The sequence below is a fragment of the Lepidochelys kempii genome, chromosome 11, assembly GCF_965140265.1.
Source record: "Lepidochelys kempii isolate rLepKem1 chromosome 11, rLepKem1.hap2, whole genome shotgun sequence".
NCBI lineage: Eukaryota > Metazoa > Chordata > Testudines > Cheloniidae > Lepidochelys > Lepidochelys kempii.
In genome coordinates this window covers 59,276,311-59,293,133 of record NC_133266.1, presented here as the reverse complement: position 1 = coordinate 59,293,133, position 16,823 = coordinate 59,276,311, and the positions used below count along the sequence as shown (strand labels likewise).

General features: G+C 42.7%; 2 protein-coding genes across 9 annotated transcripts in view; both read left to right on the top strand.

Annotated features, from left to right (window-relative positions):
* The window catches only part of TRAK2 (trafficking kinesin protein 2), a 70,807-nt gene extending 69,933 nt beyond the window's left edge, over window positions 1-874 (top strand). For all 7 annotated transcript variants that reach the window (XM_073306405.1, XM_073306401.1, XM_073306399.1 and 4 more), the window contains one exon: window positions 33-874. In XM_073306405.1, the coding sequence (XP_073162506.1) occupies window positions 33-711 (679 nt within the window). In that variant the 3' untranslated portion in view covers window positions 712-874. The remainder of the gene's footprint in view (window positions 1-32) is intronic.
* Window positions 875-4,467: 3,593 nt separating this feature from the next.
* Window positions 4,468-16,823, top strand: part of FLACC1 (flagellum associated containing coiled-coil domains 1) — a 31,120-nt gene continuing 18,764 nt past the window's right edge. Inside the window, exons 1-7 of one of the 2 annotated variants that reach the window (XM_073306417.1) lie at window positions 4,468-5,500; window positions 7,050-7,187; window positions 7,884-7,958; window positions 8,766-8,823; window positions 11,685-11,821; window positions 12,987-13,007; window positions 16,379-16,472. In XM_073306417.1, coding sequence (XP_073162518.1) covers window positions 7,084-7,187; window positions 7,884-7,958; window positions 8,766-8,823; window positions 11,685-11,821; window positions 12,987-13,007; window positions 16,379-16,472 — 489 coding nt within the window. In that variant the 5' untranslated portion in view covers window positions 4,468-5,500; window positions 7,050-7,083. Of the gene's footprint in view, window positions 7,188-7,883; window positions 7,959-8,765; window positions 8,824-11,684; window positions 11,822-12,986; window positions 13,008-16,378; window positions 16,473-16,823 lie in introns of both variants that reach the window. The other variant, XM_073306416.1, reaches the window with a different exon arrangement.

Genomic DNA, 16,823 nt, shown 5'->3' with positions numbered 1-16,823 from the left:
AGTGTGTGTGTTTTTGTTTGTTTTTTTTTCAGCTCCATGTACACTCCATTGTCATTTGGAAGTAGTGGCAACAGTTCTGGCAATACAACGGTGAGCTCTCCAGCCATGTCCTGTAGGCTTAGTCTTGGAGAATTCCTCGCCAACGGAAGAGACTCTTCCACCACCTTGAGCACCACCACCAGTCTGGCTAAACTCTTGCATGAACAAGGCATCTCTGCCAAAGTTTGTGATAACCGTATGCCAGGAAAGCTGCCTATTCTACAGCCCCTACGAACCCTTCCCGTTCCCTCCACTCCCCGAAATTCTCCCTCACACTCACCTTGTTCTTCCCCTCTGCCTTTTGATACTCGAGCGCATCTCTCTGAAAACTTTCTGGCATCACGACCAGCTGAAACATTCTTGCAGGAGCGGTGTGGCCTGAAACCATCCCATAACCCTCCTAACCTAGACCAGCTGAAGATGAACCTGGTGGACAGGCTGAAGAGGTTGGGTATTGCCAGAGCAATCAAACCCCCGGAGGCAGGGGACCATGTTAAAAATCAAAGGCCAGAAATTGGGCTGCGGAGACCAGACTCGGCTGTGTTTTTAAGTGCAGGTAGCAACCTGATGGGTGGACTGAGAAGAAACCAGAGTCTTCCAGTCATGATTGGGGCACTTGGAGCTCCATTTTGCACATCCTCATCAAAAATGGGTATCTTAAAGGAAGACTGAGTGGTTTCTAAGTAACAGACTTCTAGCAGAACAAATAATAGGTTAAGGCTGAACATGTGATACTGGTGTGGAATGGAGAGTTGCAGAAGGAATGTGCACGTTAAAGTGGAAAAAGAAAGGGAGATGGGGTGAGAGAGAGAGAGAGAGAGAGAAATTGCATGGAGTTGAGGAAGGAAGAAGAAAGAATTGGGAAGAGATCACAAGGAGAGAAGAAACCAAAGCTAAATCTTGAGACCCTTTACACATCTGACTTCCTGGCTTAAATAAAAAGACAATAATAAATGCTTGTTAGTATCTTCTGCTTTCAAATGTATGTGTCTGGGGCAGTAAATGTCTTGTAGAATGCTCTGTCTCCCCCTCTCCACCATGATCATATTATTTTGCCAAATGTTAGCGGTCATATTGTACCACTGAAGGTATTAGTAAAAGGAACAAGGAATCTGTTCTTTACTGCACCAGAATAATTGGTCCAAATCCATCTCTGTAGTGAAGAACAAGCACAGGAACAACTCGGATTCCTTTGTTTTTTGCATTTCCAATTTAGAAATTAAACTGAACCTCTTCTTTTAAAAAAATATTTTGTATGTTAAGTTTTATACTTCTCATTGCATGTACAAATAAGAGTTGGGGTAGGATTTTTATTTTGGATGAGTGCAGCGGTGCTAGTGGAATATCAACAGAATGACATTCCTCTCTGAACTCTCTGAAATCTGTTGAAAGCACGTTGAGGAAAGTGCAATCAGTAGGAGTTAAGCAGAAGAAGATTTTATATTCTAGGGGAAAATTGTTTATTTCGAGCCACAAAACGTTTCCAAAGCATGCTATGCATATATTTTTAATAAAAGGAGGTTTGCTTGCACACACACACAATCTCAGGCACATTTTAAGGTTATAAAAGGGAGTAAAACATAAATGCTTGATTCTAGGTTTGTTTTTATTTATCTAAATGGGGAGCATATTTTTAACAGAAGATGACAGAATGTTAGAAGTTTTGTGACTGACTCTACTTTTGGCTACTAGATAGTCCCTACATTTAAGAGAGCTTTTTAATGGAATATAAACCTAATGGATTTGATATTTAAGATACTTTCTGATTCTAGGCAGGATTCTGTTACACAGATTTCACTGAGGAAACAGTCCATGAAAGTTGTTCTGGAACTTTGGTTAGTACATAACCGAACGTTCCAGACTCTGGCACTGAAGCAACAAATAAGGCAGCGATGAGTGGTTTTTGTGGCCACTGTATCAAATAGAAATGAGTTTTGTCATTGTCAGAAGATAATCTGCTTCTTCTTTGTTAATGGAGAGCAGTTCAAAGACTTACTGTTCTGAGTGAAAGTAATAAAGATCTTAAGAGGCAGAACTCAGTGCATTGGAAAATTGAATGGACAGAAATCAAGTCCCTTGAAAAGAATCTATTGGTGTCTTTGGGTGCTAAATAGCAGGACGCTTTGAGCCCATCACCAGTGGATTCAGAAGCATTTTAGCTATAACTAAGCATAAAAAGTTGTTCCTTTGAATAATCTATATCATGGTTTATAAAGGGGCTACAAGGAAAAAAAACCTGTCCAAACTGATCAGTGCTAGATCTCTGCAAGTGATTCTGTTGTGAACAAGTCCTTAATCTCTGTGAAATAGAATAGTTTATTTGTAACCTAATTTTAGCTACAAGGAACTTTCATTATTATGATTTTAAATCTCCATTTCTTTACAAGTGAATTAACAATTATACTTTATCCTAGTTGTTAAATATAGTTGTGGTAGACCTAATGGGACCAGGCTAGCGTGAGTAATGTAAGTGATCAAATCATGATGGAAAATCAAACCAGAGTTCAAAGCGATATATGTTTCGGCTGGATGGTCTTTACCCGCACTGGAACAATTTTTACAGAGATTTTAATACTCTTTAGGCCCATTCATTTTGACCAGTCACACAATGATAGGGTCAGATTTGGCCACAACCATGTTTTAACAGCCATGCTTAACTAGATTGTCTAAACTCGGTTGTAAGACCTGTGTAGTTGGGGCTCTAGGTGACATGGAGTGAAGCAGTCATATGACTGGTTATAGCTGTCAAGAGGCACAACCATCCTAATCTGCCCTCCAAACACTGCAGCGTTGCCAGCACTGTAAAAACTTTAAATGGGACAGATTAGAAAATCTGATAGCTTTATAAATGGGTTGTTATGTCCTTTATAACCTGACGTTTCCTACGATTACACTCCCTTTGGTGTCTTGATGATGCTTTTTGATATAAAGCTTGTTTCTAAAAAAGAAATGTAGTAACCACTCCAAGCACTAACTGCTTCACAAGGTTTCTCAGCCGCCATTGTCTGTCAGTAGTACACATAAGCATTCAGTAGCTCCATTGGTTGGCCTTTGGGAGTTCGCTTAGATAGCTCACATAGTTGTAAAAGATTAATCTATTAATTTAAAATAATGCATAAGGGTTAATTCTGTTTTAAATGACAAAAAATGATCCTAATTTTTATTTTAAAGTATTTGGGTTGTACTTCCTTAACCATGCACAGGGTCTTACCTCGCTTGGTAAGGTGAGTATTTGTTCTCCAGTGAACTGAGCATTTGGTATATCATATGTGTATTTTGCAGTTCCCAGGGAAATATCAGGTGACAAAGCAATAGAAAATTAGACAGTCTGATGTATACAGAGAACAGCATTTGTGTCAAATTGATGTCCAATTTAGGTACATTTATTATATAAATACTTGTAAACTACAGCTAGACTTTTATATGTATTAAATAATTTAGAATTAATATATGTGTATTTTAACTAGCTTTGTCATGATTGCTATAGCTATATATTAACAGAAGAATCAAAACAACTGATTTATTAGACTTTTTTTCAGACCAGGTTGCTGTTTAAGTTCATTTAAAAGCACAATAATTAAATGCATGTAAATATGGAATGAAGCCTTTTAAAAACATGTTTTGATTTGAATGATACCAAGTTGTCCCAGCCTAATGTGTAATAAAGTTTCCATAGAACAGTGTCTCATCAACTACCTGTCCAAACCAGGAAGGTGATAAAAGCAGAACTTGTGCACTATTGTGGCTATATATTTATCCTTTCAGTTGAAGCTGAAGATTTTTTTATCTTGTATTTACATCGATGGATACGCCGTGTGTATTTTGTATACTTGTGCCTAAATTCCAGGGTCAAGGAAAATTAGATCTGAAGGATGTAGCAGTGATTTAGCAGTGTAGCCTAACCTAGAAGACAACATTTTGCAATAGGCCTTTATGATGATGTTGGTAGCATATTTAGTTCCTGTGGAGTTGGAAGAATTGATTAGCGTCTCCTGCCTCACAGTAGAGAGAAGCATTTACATTAATGTCTATCTAAGATTCTACAAAGGATCTCTTGATATATTTCAAGATGGCTTAGTCAGCTGGGTGGAGCTAGTGGCAACAGCAACAAATAACTGCAGTTGAAACAGGTCCTGTGTCCACAAACCTGCAGCATGGAACAAACACCAGAGAAGACCGAAAGGAATTTAGCCATCCCTTTTAGGAAAGACCCAGAAAGAGAGAGAGCTTCCTGCGATGTCAGTCTGCCAACCTCAGTGTCTCTCTTATTCATGTTTTGAGCATATTTTTGGCAAGTAAGCAAAGTACCCATTTAATTTTCTACCTTTAGAACCACAGGACTATAGTTTCACTAACTGAACTTCTTTGATGTGAAACGCATACAAAACCAATGCACTAAAAGCAGACATGGGCAGTGAGATGGAATATGTTTTTTTAAGCAGAAGAAAATCTACTTCAGCAAAGCAAACAGCATAGGAAGGAGCAAAGGTTTGGGTTTGAGACCCATTTAGCCACTGCATAGGATAGTTGCACATTTTTTGAGAAACTGGGAACTTTTTTTGTTCATCTGCTTTTTGCACTTAATTTTTCATAGTGGAATGTAAATTTGATAATAAACATGTAGAAACGTGCTGTTTTACATGACACTTGTGGCACTGTGGTTTGTTCCATGCATGTGGATATAGATATAGATAGATATAAAAATATGAGTATGGTGGTGGTGGGTACTCTTATAAAAGGAGATTTGGCTTTTAAAAAAATGAAATGTTGCTAAAATACAGTAGATCTATATTTAGTGATGGTTAAATCTAGATAAGTGTTTATTGTATATCTTCTTTGCTGTTTGAAAAACCTTTTTGTTGAGAACGAAGAATTTCACATCTGCCTTTAAAAAAAGAATATCCAGATGTGAATGTCTCCTTGTCAGATTACATGCAATAATTAACTCTTGTGCATACTTTTTCTTTAATCCCACAACGGCTATTAAGGACTCTTAGCATTAGGATGACTCTAGCAGGAAGCCAAGAGGGAAAGAATGGCACAACCTCCCCTATATTTATGGAAAATCAGCCAGCATCTTTCAGTTCTTCCTCCAGTTTTTTCCTCCTTAAAACATGATTTCCTCCTTGGGAATAATGGGCTTCTTACACTCTGTACACCTATTTTTCTCACACAAGTTTCTTGTGCACGCTTAAATCATTTCAGACGGACTCCCTGGGCAAAAGGGTTTTGTGCACTCTCTCTTTAAGATAGAAAGAATATTAGTAGCCAATGAAGTGGCACTCTCCTGTTTCCATGGTGACAAGGGAAACTACCCTTGTCTTGGGAGAAGCAAAGATCCTGATAAGAAACAGGACCTACAAGGGCTGCTTTTTTCTGATAAACTTCCGCGGGTTCCAGTCTCTGGAAACGTCTGGACCCAAAGAATAAAGCCAGCTGCTGTATGAGAGTAACACAAAATGTAAAGTTTTTTTCCCCTTGTTTTGTTTGCGATTCAGATCTGCAAAGGGGACACACTCCATTGCTCTCGGGTTTTGTGTTGTAGAAACTAAAGAACTTGAAACTGCTGCTAAGACCCAGAAATGTTTTTAAAAAGCTGTTAAATCCAATAGATCATTCAGATGAATTTCTTGAGGGCTGGGCTCCCTGGAGGCCCCAAAGAGATTTCAAGTTATGTCCTGCCAGAAATAACCCTTTTTTTTTTTTTTTATATATATAAGTAGAGCAGGCCTGATTTGACTTCACCTGGAACTGTGGACTCAAGAGATCTAATTTATTTATCTTTGTTGTGGGCTCTGTTCAGCTTTGGGTTTTCTAAGGGTTTTTCAGCAGATTAGTGGGGGACGGGGACAATCTCTCAGCTTTATACACCTTGGAAACAGGAAGTTTTGCCTGAATAGTTGACTTAATTTTTTCCATTTCTAAATGTGATCTCATTACTCTTAGTTCTACCTCCCTTGTTAGCACACACAATAATCCCTTGCTGGTTACACCCTTCCAATACTTGTAGGCTATTACCATGATCCACCCCCCTTAGCCCTCTCCTAGCTCAATCTAGGCTACTTTAATCTTTCCTGTATTCCCCCCTAATTATTGTTCTTCTCTAAAGTGCCTCTAAATTCTTTCTAGTGTGATGATTCCACTGCTGAGTAGTGATGGTGTCAGCAGAGGGTATTATGGTAAATTTGTTACTGTTTTTTCCCATGTTCTGTGGAGCATGGTAGGTGGCCAGGAAGAGAAAATTTCATGGCAGTTTTGAAGAGTGGGACAGGATGCCGAGGGCTTGGGAAGAGCACAGAGTTGAAGGCAAATGGAGAGTGCAAACTGGAACCCATCAGTTGCTAGGGTCTTTAGAGCCTTACTCATGATGCACCTGGCATGCTACTAGGAACTGTGTCAGACTAGGTTGGGTACCATGACAACCCAGAGCCTTGGTACCTATGGTTACACTAGCGATCAGTTATCCTGGTGTGGTCGGACCACAGGCATATACAGCAGGTTGATTGCCTGCCTTGTCAGTGATGTTACAGCTCTCCATGCAGGCCAAAATTGCATTGATCTTTCTTTGGATCCCCAAAGGATGGATTTGTCCCAGCCCTACTTGTAAATGAAAGTATGAATCTCCATGACCATTTGAAAGTAGCCAGCTGTTTGTGAAATCTCCAAAATTCCTCCCCTGTCCACAGTGTGTCTGGGGCGGATCACTGTCTGAGTTAGATAGTTGGTGTACATGAAATGGAAAGATACCTGTGCTTGCATATGAGTATAAGATAAAGATCAGACTTGGAACCCTTAATGTGTGAGAGTGAATTCTGTGCTCAGATACATGTGTGTAACTTACAGAACTCAATGGGAGTTCCATGTATGCATCCAAGGGCTGAATCTGGCTTTCTGTGTACTGTGGCTGTGTTGGTCTCCCATAAGAAGAAGGTGATATTTTCTCTGACTTACAAAAAAATTCCAAGACTAGTAAACGCTTCTGACTCCTCATATCTTTGTTTCATCTCCAGCCTTTTGCCCAGCCAGGGTTCCTGCTATACAGACATGTCTCATTCCCCCTTTTTGTACTGTGCCTGTTGGGACCCTTGGAACGTGCAGGGTAAAAGGCTAATTAAGACCATGCCAGGCGTACCGAATCAGAAAGCCAGGTAAGCAGAAGCCATTGGAGGAAGAGGGAATTCCATTTTTTCTAATGCTTAACACCAGTTTCTTGCATTTATCTTTTATTTGGGCCCTATTAATAGTGGCGGGGCGTGTTGTAAGTTATATATACATATAAAGAGATGTGTTTAAAGTTACAGGTAACTCATGTGTATGCTGATTTTTATACAAGTAATGTATTACACTTTTATGTTATGTATGCCTTTCCAAATGCATATTACACAAGTTATATTGTAATGAGTTTAGTGCTGGTGTCAGGTGCTGTGTATATGTCATTTCTGTCATGCTTCCCTCAAGCCTAGAGGGAAGAGATGGGACTAGGGGAGGGCATTACTGAGAGGCTACTGTTTAGATCCACTACAGCTTATCTTAGCAGAATTCCAAGAGGCCATAACCCAAACCAAATAACTGGAGACTTGCTGTAACATCTGAGTATAGATTCAGGGCCAAAGTCTGCCCAAAATTACACCAATTCAATCTTATTGTGAAGGCATTGTCCTTGTGCTGGGGTGTGGCAAGGATATAGTCTGTCCCCAATCTGAAAGAAGCTGGCTAACAGGCTGCTGCTTCCAGGAGGTATAATCGTTTTCTGCTCTCAGAAGGCTGAATTGCCATGATTCTATAAATCTGGTTTGTTCCTGTTCCATAAATATGTCTGAATACCATTTATATTTTTAAACCAGGTGGTCCTCACTAGGCATGATCTTGAAAAACCAAAATAGTTTCCTGTTTGCTATAAAACCTCCCAGCACATCCAAGTAAGTATTTGTCTTTTTTGTGAAGAAGAGTGGGGGGCTCAAGAGTGGTATGTGACATGAAATGGCTTTCCAGTGTGTACAGGTGCTAACTCTCCCTTACGAGCTGCTCTGTTCAGAAGAAAACAGATAACTCCTATTAGCAGCAGTCCCAAGACTTCACATCACTAAATGGTATTGATGTTATGGTAATTTACACATGATGCACTAAAGCCTCAGTGGTGTGGAGTCTCACCAGCAAATGCATGTTACAGACACCACTCTTCTGCACTGCCTCCTTCCTTCTGCTTAGAGTTGTCACCAATTTAGAAAAAAAAAACTGACATCAGGGTTTGTCAAATGGCACCCGGACACACAAGCTGAAAACCAGACTGTCCAGGTGAAAACCGGATGGGTGGCAACCCTACCAGACACATAAGCCAAAAACCAGACTGTCTGGGTGAAAACTGGACTGGTGGCAACCCGAGCTGAGTGGTGGTAACTGCCTAGTACAGAGTACCTCAGTGAATGTGGCTGGTGTTATTGTACATACATATACAGTATGTGACCAACAAAATCTGAGTCCCGCAGGTAAGTAATAACATACAGAGATCACAAGCAGCTCCCAGGGAAACTGGTTGGCAAGCTCAGTATTGCTCTACTCACACGTCACTACAAAAAGGGGCACTTCTTTGTTCTCACCACCCTGGCAGCCCACGAAAACTGGGTTTAACTGAGTGCGCCTGGCTCTGATGTTTGAAGTGGAGCAATTTAGTCACTAAGCAACTCTACTCATCTGAAACTCTCTGACGAGGTGCTTTTCATTTGCAGACGGATATTGCCCAACAGAAAATATGGATATCGACTGCGAAGCAGAGAACTACCTGATGTGAGTAGAACAGGTGGAATCATTTGCTGTAGAATGCTAACAAGAATTTCTTCTTCGAGTGATTGCACATGTGCCTTCCACTTTTGGTGTGCCCAGGCCCCTCGCACAGTCATCGGAAATTTTTCCCTCAGCGCTACCCATCAGGGCAACTCAAGCACCCTCTGCTGCCTCGCACCACTTGCACCGATATAAAGGGCCCAGCCACCCCTGAGTTCCCTCAGTTCCTTCTTAGCACCTGTGAGGATCGTTGGAATTGTTTGTCTTGTCTTTGAAAGTGCTCTTGGTGTGTTCATTATAAATTATTTGTAGATAGCTTTCTAGACTTAGTGTTAGTACTTAGTGTGAGTTTTCATTTTTGGCCCCAGTTGTTTTGTTTTTTTCCCCTGTTACTTGGTACTGAAGGATGCCTTGGTCATTGGGCTTTAAGCCCTGCATCTCTTGCCTTAGGCAGATGCCCAGGAGCAACCCAAACTGCCGCTTCTTGAAATGTTTAGGGGAGGCTCGTATTTGGTCTCTTCAAAGATGGCTGGCCTCTGTTTATTCACTAAGTCGCCACCATCTGAACTCTGTGCCCTCTTGGGTACTAACTTTGCTAGATTGGTGGACGGACCCACTCAGTGTTTCTGGCGGTGTTCCCTTTGTCTGCCCTCAGCCTTCACTGACTGGTGACAGACCTGTCTGCCCTGGGGTGGGCAGCTCATTTGGGCCCCCTCTGAACTCAGTTTGTGTCCCTCAAGGAATCTCTCTTCATATCAAAGCCAGAGAACCAAGGACTGTCCACATCACCTGTCAGGCCTTCCTCTACCACATGTCAAGGGGAAGAGCCTCTTTGTTTTCACAGACAACATGCAGCGATGTTTTACTTTAGCAGTCGGGGCGCTCACTCTTCCCTGTTTTGTCAGGAAGCAGTTCACCTATGGTACTTTTGCATTGCCAAGTCAATCAAACTCGAAGCCTCTTACCCTCCAGGGGTGCAGAATGAGCTGGTGGCCCACCTAAGCAGATCATTTAAGAGTCACCACAAATAGACATTTTTGGAACAGGAAGTGCTTTTGCTCCCGACAAGGCTGCAGTCCTGCTTCCATCACAGACGCTTTCCTGCTGCCCTGGAAAAACAGGCTATTACGTTTTTCCCCCAATCCCACTCCTACACAGAATGATGCTAAAGATCGAGTGGTACCAGACCCAGCCTATATTAATAGCCTCAGCATGGCCTCGATGGCACTGGTTCTCCACTCTCTAGTGGATCTGTCAGTGGCAGCTCCAGTTTCACTCCTGTTGAACCCACACTTGATCTCCCAAGATCATGGACAGCTGCTCTACCCAAACCTGTGGGCCCTTCATTTAACAGCCACGAGGATTCATGGCTAAATGCTAGAAAAGAGTCTTGCTTGAAGTAAATGTGCCATGTCTTGTTAAATAATAGAAAGCCCTCTACCAGAACTGCTTACCTGTCAAAATTGAGGTGTTTTTCTGTCTGGACTCTTCAGGCTGGGGTCTTGCCAATATAGTCCTCTATCCTGCATGTCCTGGACCATCTATTGCACCTAAAACATCAGGGGTTAGCAATTTCTTGTATCAAGGTCCACCTGGCAGCAAGATCCATTTTCCATCCCTATATGGGTAACTGTGCTATGTTTCCTAATGATATGAGAATCAGGTTTGTGAAGGTTGTCCCATCAAATAAGGGACCCTGTCTCCCCAGGGACTTGAACCCAGTTTTGTTGACCCACTGTTTGAGCCTTTAGTAACATCGATCCATGGACCCACTGTTTGAGCCTCTAACAACATGCTTCTTGCTGCACCTGTTCCTAATGGTGGCTTTCCTGGTAGCTATCACTGTGGTCAAGCGGGTGGCTGAACTGCATGCTCTGACATCCAAACCACCTAATGCAATCTTTCTTAAGGATAAGGGGTACTTGCACCCTCATCGGAGATTTATTTCTAAAGTGGTATCTGATTTTCATAATAACCATTCAATTTACTTACCTGTGTGTTACCCAAAACCACATGCTAATAAAGAGAAACAATATCTGAACTCCATAGATGTTAGAGAGCATTGGCCTTGTACATAAACAGGACTGAATGGTTTTGTTCGTTAACCCAACTATTCATGGCCTTAGCAGACAGAATGAAGGGTCTCCCTGGTCTCTTCGCTAAGAATTTCATCTTGGATAATGTCCTGCATTCATGTTTGTGATCTGGCAGGTGTTTCCCCACCATGCATGGTGTTAGGGCATGCTTTGCCAATGTTCAGGGGGAAACAGACCTTCACTGCCTGTAGCTCTTAAAGATCCCGTGGCATTTGCAAGAGCTGGGGTGTCAAGCCCTCTAATCCTGAACATACTTCAACTTGGCTCATTAGAATTCTGCTCGACTTCCCCCTGCAGTTAATCTGGATAAGGTATTCTTCACTTCCTGCCCTCAACTCTGGGAGCCTGCTGTGGACACCAGGTCAGCAACAAAATTAAGCAAATTGTAGCTGCCTGGATCTTGGGTGCAGAGATGCTGTGCGTGGCGAATGCTGGACCCAGGATGTGATATTCTGTCTTGCTCTGGTGCTATGAAGGCAGCTGGAGGCCCTGTTGCAGAAATGTATGGGCTGCTCTTTACCCATGGGCCAACCATAAAACACAAAAGCCATATCATGGCACAGATCTGATTCTATAATGGCGCAGATCTGATTGATTTTGGGGAAGGGTCCTTGGGTGGGGAATCCCATTTTTCCTTTCTGCTTATACGGGGAATACTGTAGAAAACACTCCTGACAGTTTCAGAGTGAGAGAGAGAGAGCCCTTTAATGGGTTTAGGGTTCCAGACACTGGGTTTCCTGAGCTGAATATCTTCTCTTTTGGCCCCAGACTTCAGGGGAGTTCATAGAAATCTCACCTGGTTATACCTTGACTCGGAGTAAAGAACATCTCTCCGTCACACTAGGGGAGGAATTTTTTGAAAGAAAAAGAACTACTGAAGAACCGGCCCCTCCCTTTGTTCCCAGGTAATCTTAGAAAATCTGTTAAATGGGAAGAAAAGTGGTTGAATCTTAAAATAGTCTTGTTCCCCCCACCAAAATAATAGTGTGTGAGGAACCTGTGAGAGCTTGCAAGAGGGGACATGACCCTCATGAGCGCATACTGCATAGACAAGGGGCATTTGTCTAGCCCAACTGAGTGTAAAGCTGATGTGAGATTAGAATCTGCCCCAAGGTAAACACCTGGTGTGCGTTAAGAGAGAGATGAAGAGTCTGATTCTTCTCTAATTTAAGTAACTTGGGAGCGATTCCACTGACTTCATAGATGTGAGAGCAGAATCAAGCTTCTCTCTGGGTTTCTGGTTTGCGAGAGTTTTGGGTTCTGTTCATTGTTCTGCACATGGCACTCCCAGGGTTGTCACAAAGGTAGAAGAGAGAGGTGTGCTCTGTAATCTGATAGTGTTACTGCAATTTTAGAATCAGTTGTACAGTCTCAGCCATAGTGCTCTGCCTTCCAAAGGCCTAAATGGGGGATAAGGAGCCAAAGTGAGGGATGCTACTAAAATAGCATTTATTTTAATGAGGGGAGTTTTATTTCTGTAACAAAAATAACATTTTTTTAATGATGGAGTGTTTCTAAGGCACACAGAACAGTAAGAAAATGGGAGAGCCCCAGGTTGGTGTGAGAGGATCATTCAGGTCCAAACTGAAGAACTAGTAAGAGATCAGATCTCAACTTTTAGAAGAGGCAATTTCTATACCACAGTGCTAGCTGAAGAAAGTGTAACTTTGGTGCATCTGCACAGAATGTGTTCATAGCTTTCTGATTTCAGGCAAAATATAAGACAAATAAATGCTTTGTTTCTGACTTGCCTTGAAATGCCTGTATCTGGCCTTCTCACCAAGCACTCCCATCCACTTCACTGTCTGTTTTTTAGCACCTACGACCAAGGGGGCCATGTATGGGTGTTGAGGCTGAAAAGTCAATGTAAAACCATTATAGGTTTTTGGATGCTGTATAGTATCCTGCATTATGGGAGGAGTTGCTAAGGAACAAACTTCAGAGAACACTCAATAATGAGCCGCCTCTTAGATGCAGTCATGTTTTTTGCTTTGCAACAAACTCATGTCATCTGCTCTAACTCAACCTGCAGAAGTTTGATGTGCATTTAATCTTTCACTCTCTTTGCAGAAGCCCAGTGAAACTTGAGACGTGAGTATGGCTTGTTTTGTGGGGTTTTTGGGTCAAAATCAAAAACTGAACTTTCTGTACATTTTTAACCTCCTCCTCCTCACCACCCGCAGGAATCTGGTTTCATTCATTACCCTGAATGCTGTTTCTTGGTTAACTGGTGACAGCAAGATGTGCTGTTATATACAAAGTGTCTGCTTCACCTCCTTCCACCCTGGAGATGGAACACTGTTGTCCCATTGCTTGTTTTGTGTTGAGGGCTGGAAACTGAGTCTAAATGTAGATCTCCTGTAAGGAAAGCAGATATTAAAGTAAGAAAATAGTATGTATATTCAGATCTTGTTCAGTCAGTAGACATTTATAGTGACTGAATACGGTTTGGAAACTACTGGGACATGAAATACACTCTGATGAGAAGATGGGGATACCCAAAATCTGGAGCCAAATACCCCTTAACTTTTTGTGATTTGGATTTGAATGTTGTGTTCTGGGCCTATCAGATGCTAGTACTTGTGCAAATGTTGCAGCCCATTAACATTTCAAATTATTCTGTTTTAATGTTTAACATAATTTGGTCATTAAGTTTGATCTTTTTCTTTAAATGTGCTCGTCCCTCTGTTTGCTTTCTCTGTTTGGAGTGCTCTTGTGACCTTGAATCTGGTATCTAGCTGCCATTGGGAAGATACTAGAGCGAAGCAAAGTGAAGTGTTCAGTAAAAGCCCATCTGTGGTCTGGGACCCAGTTTTCATTCTTTTAGCTCTAACAGGCTAAGAGGCAGCATGTTTAGTCCCTTGGGAGGAGCACATCACGTGTTGCTCAACAATGGTCCTTCCAGCTGATTACGCAGCAGCATTGATGGTCTCCAGGGGGAGTCCTGCTTGGTCCCCTTTGGACAGAAAGGCGGTAGTTAAGGCATGAAGCCTTCAGGATGCTGTAAAAGAGAGAGGATGACCAAATAGGGTCACAGGGAAGCTTCAGTAGTGGATGGAAAAAGTTGCCCCAATGAAAGTGAAATTTATCTAGAAGTCCTGAGCACCAGTAAGAAGATTCAAAGACTCTCACTACAAGAATCAGAGAATATCAGGGTTGGAAGGGACCTCAGGAGGTCATCTAGTCCAACCCCTTGCTCAAAGCAGGTCCAATCCCCAGCTAAATCATCCCAGCCAGGACTTTGTCAAGCCTGACCTTAAAAACTCCTAAGGAAGGAGATTCCACCACCTCCCTAGGTAATGCATTCCAGTGTTTCACCACCCACCCCGTGAAAAAGTTTTTCCTAATATCCAACCTAAACTTCCCCCACTGCAACTTGAGACCATTACTCCTTGTTCTGTCATCTGGTACCACTGAGAACAGTCTAGATCCATCCTCCTTGGAACCCCCTTTCCGGTAGCTGAAAGCAGCTATCATTCTTCCTTCCTCATTCTTCTCTTCCGCAGACTAAACAATCCCAGTTCCCTCAGCTTCTCCTCATAAGTCATGTGTTCCAGTCCCCTAATCATTTTTGTTGCCCTCTGCTGGACATTTTCCAATTTTTTCACATCCTTCTGGTAGTGTGGGGCCCAAAACTGGACACAATGCTCCAGGTGAGGCCTCACCAATGCTGAATAGAGGGGAATGATCATGTCCCTCGATCTGCTGGCAATGCTCCTACTTATACATCCCAAAATGCCGTTATCTTTCTTGGCAACAAGGGCACACTGTTGACTCATATCCAACTTCTCGTCCACTGTAACCCCTAGGTCCTTTTCTGCAGAACTGCTGCCTAGCTGCTTGGTCCCTAGTCTGTAGCGGTGCATGGGATGCTTCCATCCTAAGTGCAGGACTCTGCACTTGTCTTGGAGAGGCAGTAGCTAAGATAATGGAAGAGTTCTTTCGTAGATCTAGTGCTGTCTATACTGTGGCTCAGGTTAACTTAACTATGTCTTTCAGGTGTGAATTTTTTCATACCCCAAGCAATGTAGCTAGGTTGACTGAGCCCTGGTCTACATTACAGAGTTGGGTCAACATAAGGCAGTTTACATTGACCTAACTCTGTTTGTTGAACCACATCAGATTTCTTTTGGCCCAATCCTCTAATTTGTCTAGGTCACTCTGTATCCTATCCCTACCTTCCAGCATATCTACCACTCATCCCAGTTTAGTGCCATCTGCAAACTTGCTGAGGATGCAATCCACGCCATCCTCCAGATCATTAATAAAGATATTGAACAAAACCGGCCCCAGGACTGACCCTTGGGGCACTTCACTTGATACCGGCTGCCAACTAGACATAGAGCCATTGATCATTACCCGTTGAGCCTGATGATCTAGCCAGTTTTCTATCCACCTTATAGTCCATTCATCCAGCCAATACTTCTTTAACTTGCTGGCAAGAATACTGTGGGAGACAGTGTCGAAAGCTTTGCTAAAGTCAAAGAATAACACATCCACTGCTTTCCCCTCATCCACAGAGCCAGTTATCTTGTCATAGAAGGCAATTAGGTTGACCTGCCTTTTGGAGAGGAAATACCATCCATTCAATTTTAAATCTCATGCTACCATGTTGAGAAATCCCCTTTCTTTCTGCTGATGAGAGCTGTAATACTTAGGAGACAGGTAGGGTTGCCATCACTCCAGGATTGACCTGAAGTCTCCAGGAATTAAAGATGAATCTTTAATGAAAGATTGTCATGTGATGAAACCTCCAGGAATATGTCCAATCCGTATTGGCAACCTTAGAGACAGGGAATGATACAAAGGGTGCTTTGATTGCTGTTAACCAACCTTTCAGTGTCTGGGGTGGTCACTTTCAGAGTTGGGATTGTAAAATTCGCCAGAACACACCGCTGGAATAAATCAGAGACCCAAATGCACCAACTCTCCACAAAGATGTCCCACATTCTGACCAGTGATGGTCAGTCTCTGTTTGCAGCCGCTGACCCTCTCCTCCTCCTTCCCTCTGTGCAGCTAGACTCCCTCCCTTCTCATTGTGCCAGATGGGGTGAGGTGCCTCCATGTGGGCAGGATGTCAAAGCTTGTTTTATTCTGTGACCTTATTTTCCTCTGGTGGCCTTGTTGCTGCTGAAGGGAGCAGGAAAAGGAGCTGCACTGGAAAGTAGGTTGCTGGGCCAAAAGACCCCAAAGGGAAGGGGGCGGCGTCCCTAATGAGTGGGTAAACCACTGATAAACATTTCCTCAGCCCCAGTGGTAAAACAGGCTGCGGGGAGATTACACACCCATTCTGCCGCCCTGCCGGCTCGAGTGGGAGAAGCAGTGAAGGGGCTGACACCGGCCCCAGATGATGAATTCCAGTAGTGATATTATTTCTATTTCCACCACTGCTCCTATTCGAACAACAAGATTGTCCCAGCAATGGGCCCAGGGCATGACAGAGAGATGGTGTATCATTGTAGGGAGGATATTATTACTGACTTAGAGGAACAGATTGCTGAGCTGACAGACATGATGGAGCAACTGCGCAGAGATCATCAGGCCTCCCGCAAACTGGTGAGTCCACCCGGTTGTCATCTCTCCCTTCTTCTCAGAAAGTGCTCCATGAAGTCACACTGTCTGAAAGAGGCTACAGGGAAAGGACTGACTAGACCACACAGCATTGCCTGGATCCTTTCAGTGCCATTATTAGTGACTGACTGGCTAAAAGAAAAGGAGTACTTGTGGCACCTTAGAGACTAACCAATTTATTTGAGCATGCATACCGTGGAAACTGCAGCAGACTTTATATACACACAGAGAATTCTCTGTGTGTATATAAAGTCTGCTGCAGTTTCCACGGTATGCATCCGATGAAGTGAGCTGTAGCTCACGAAAGCTCATGCTCAAATAAATTGGTTAGTCTCT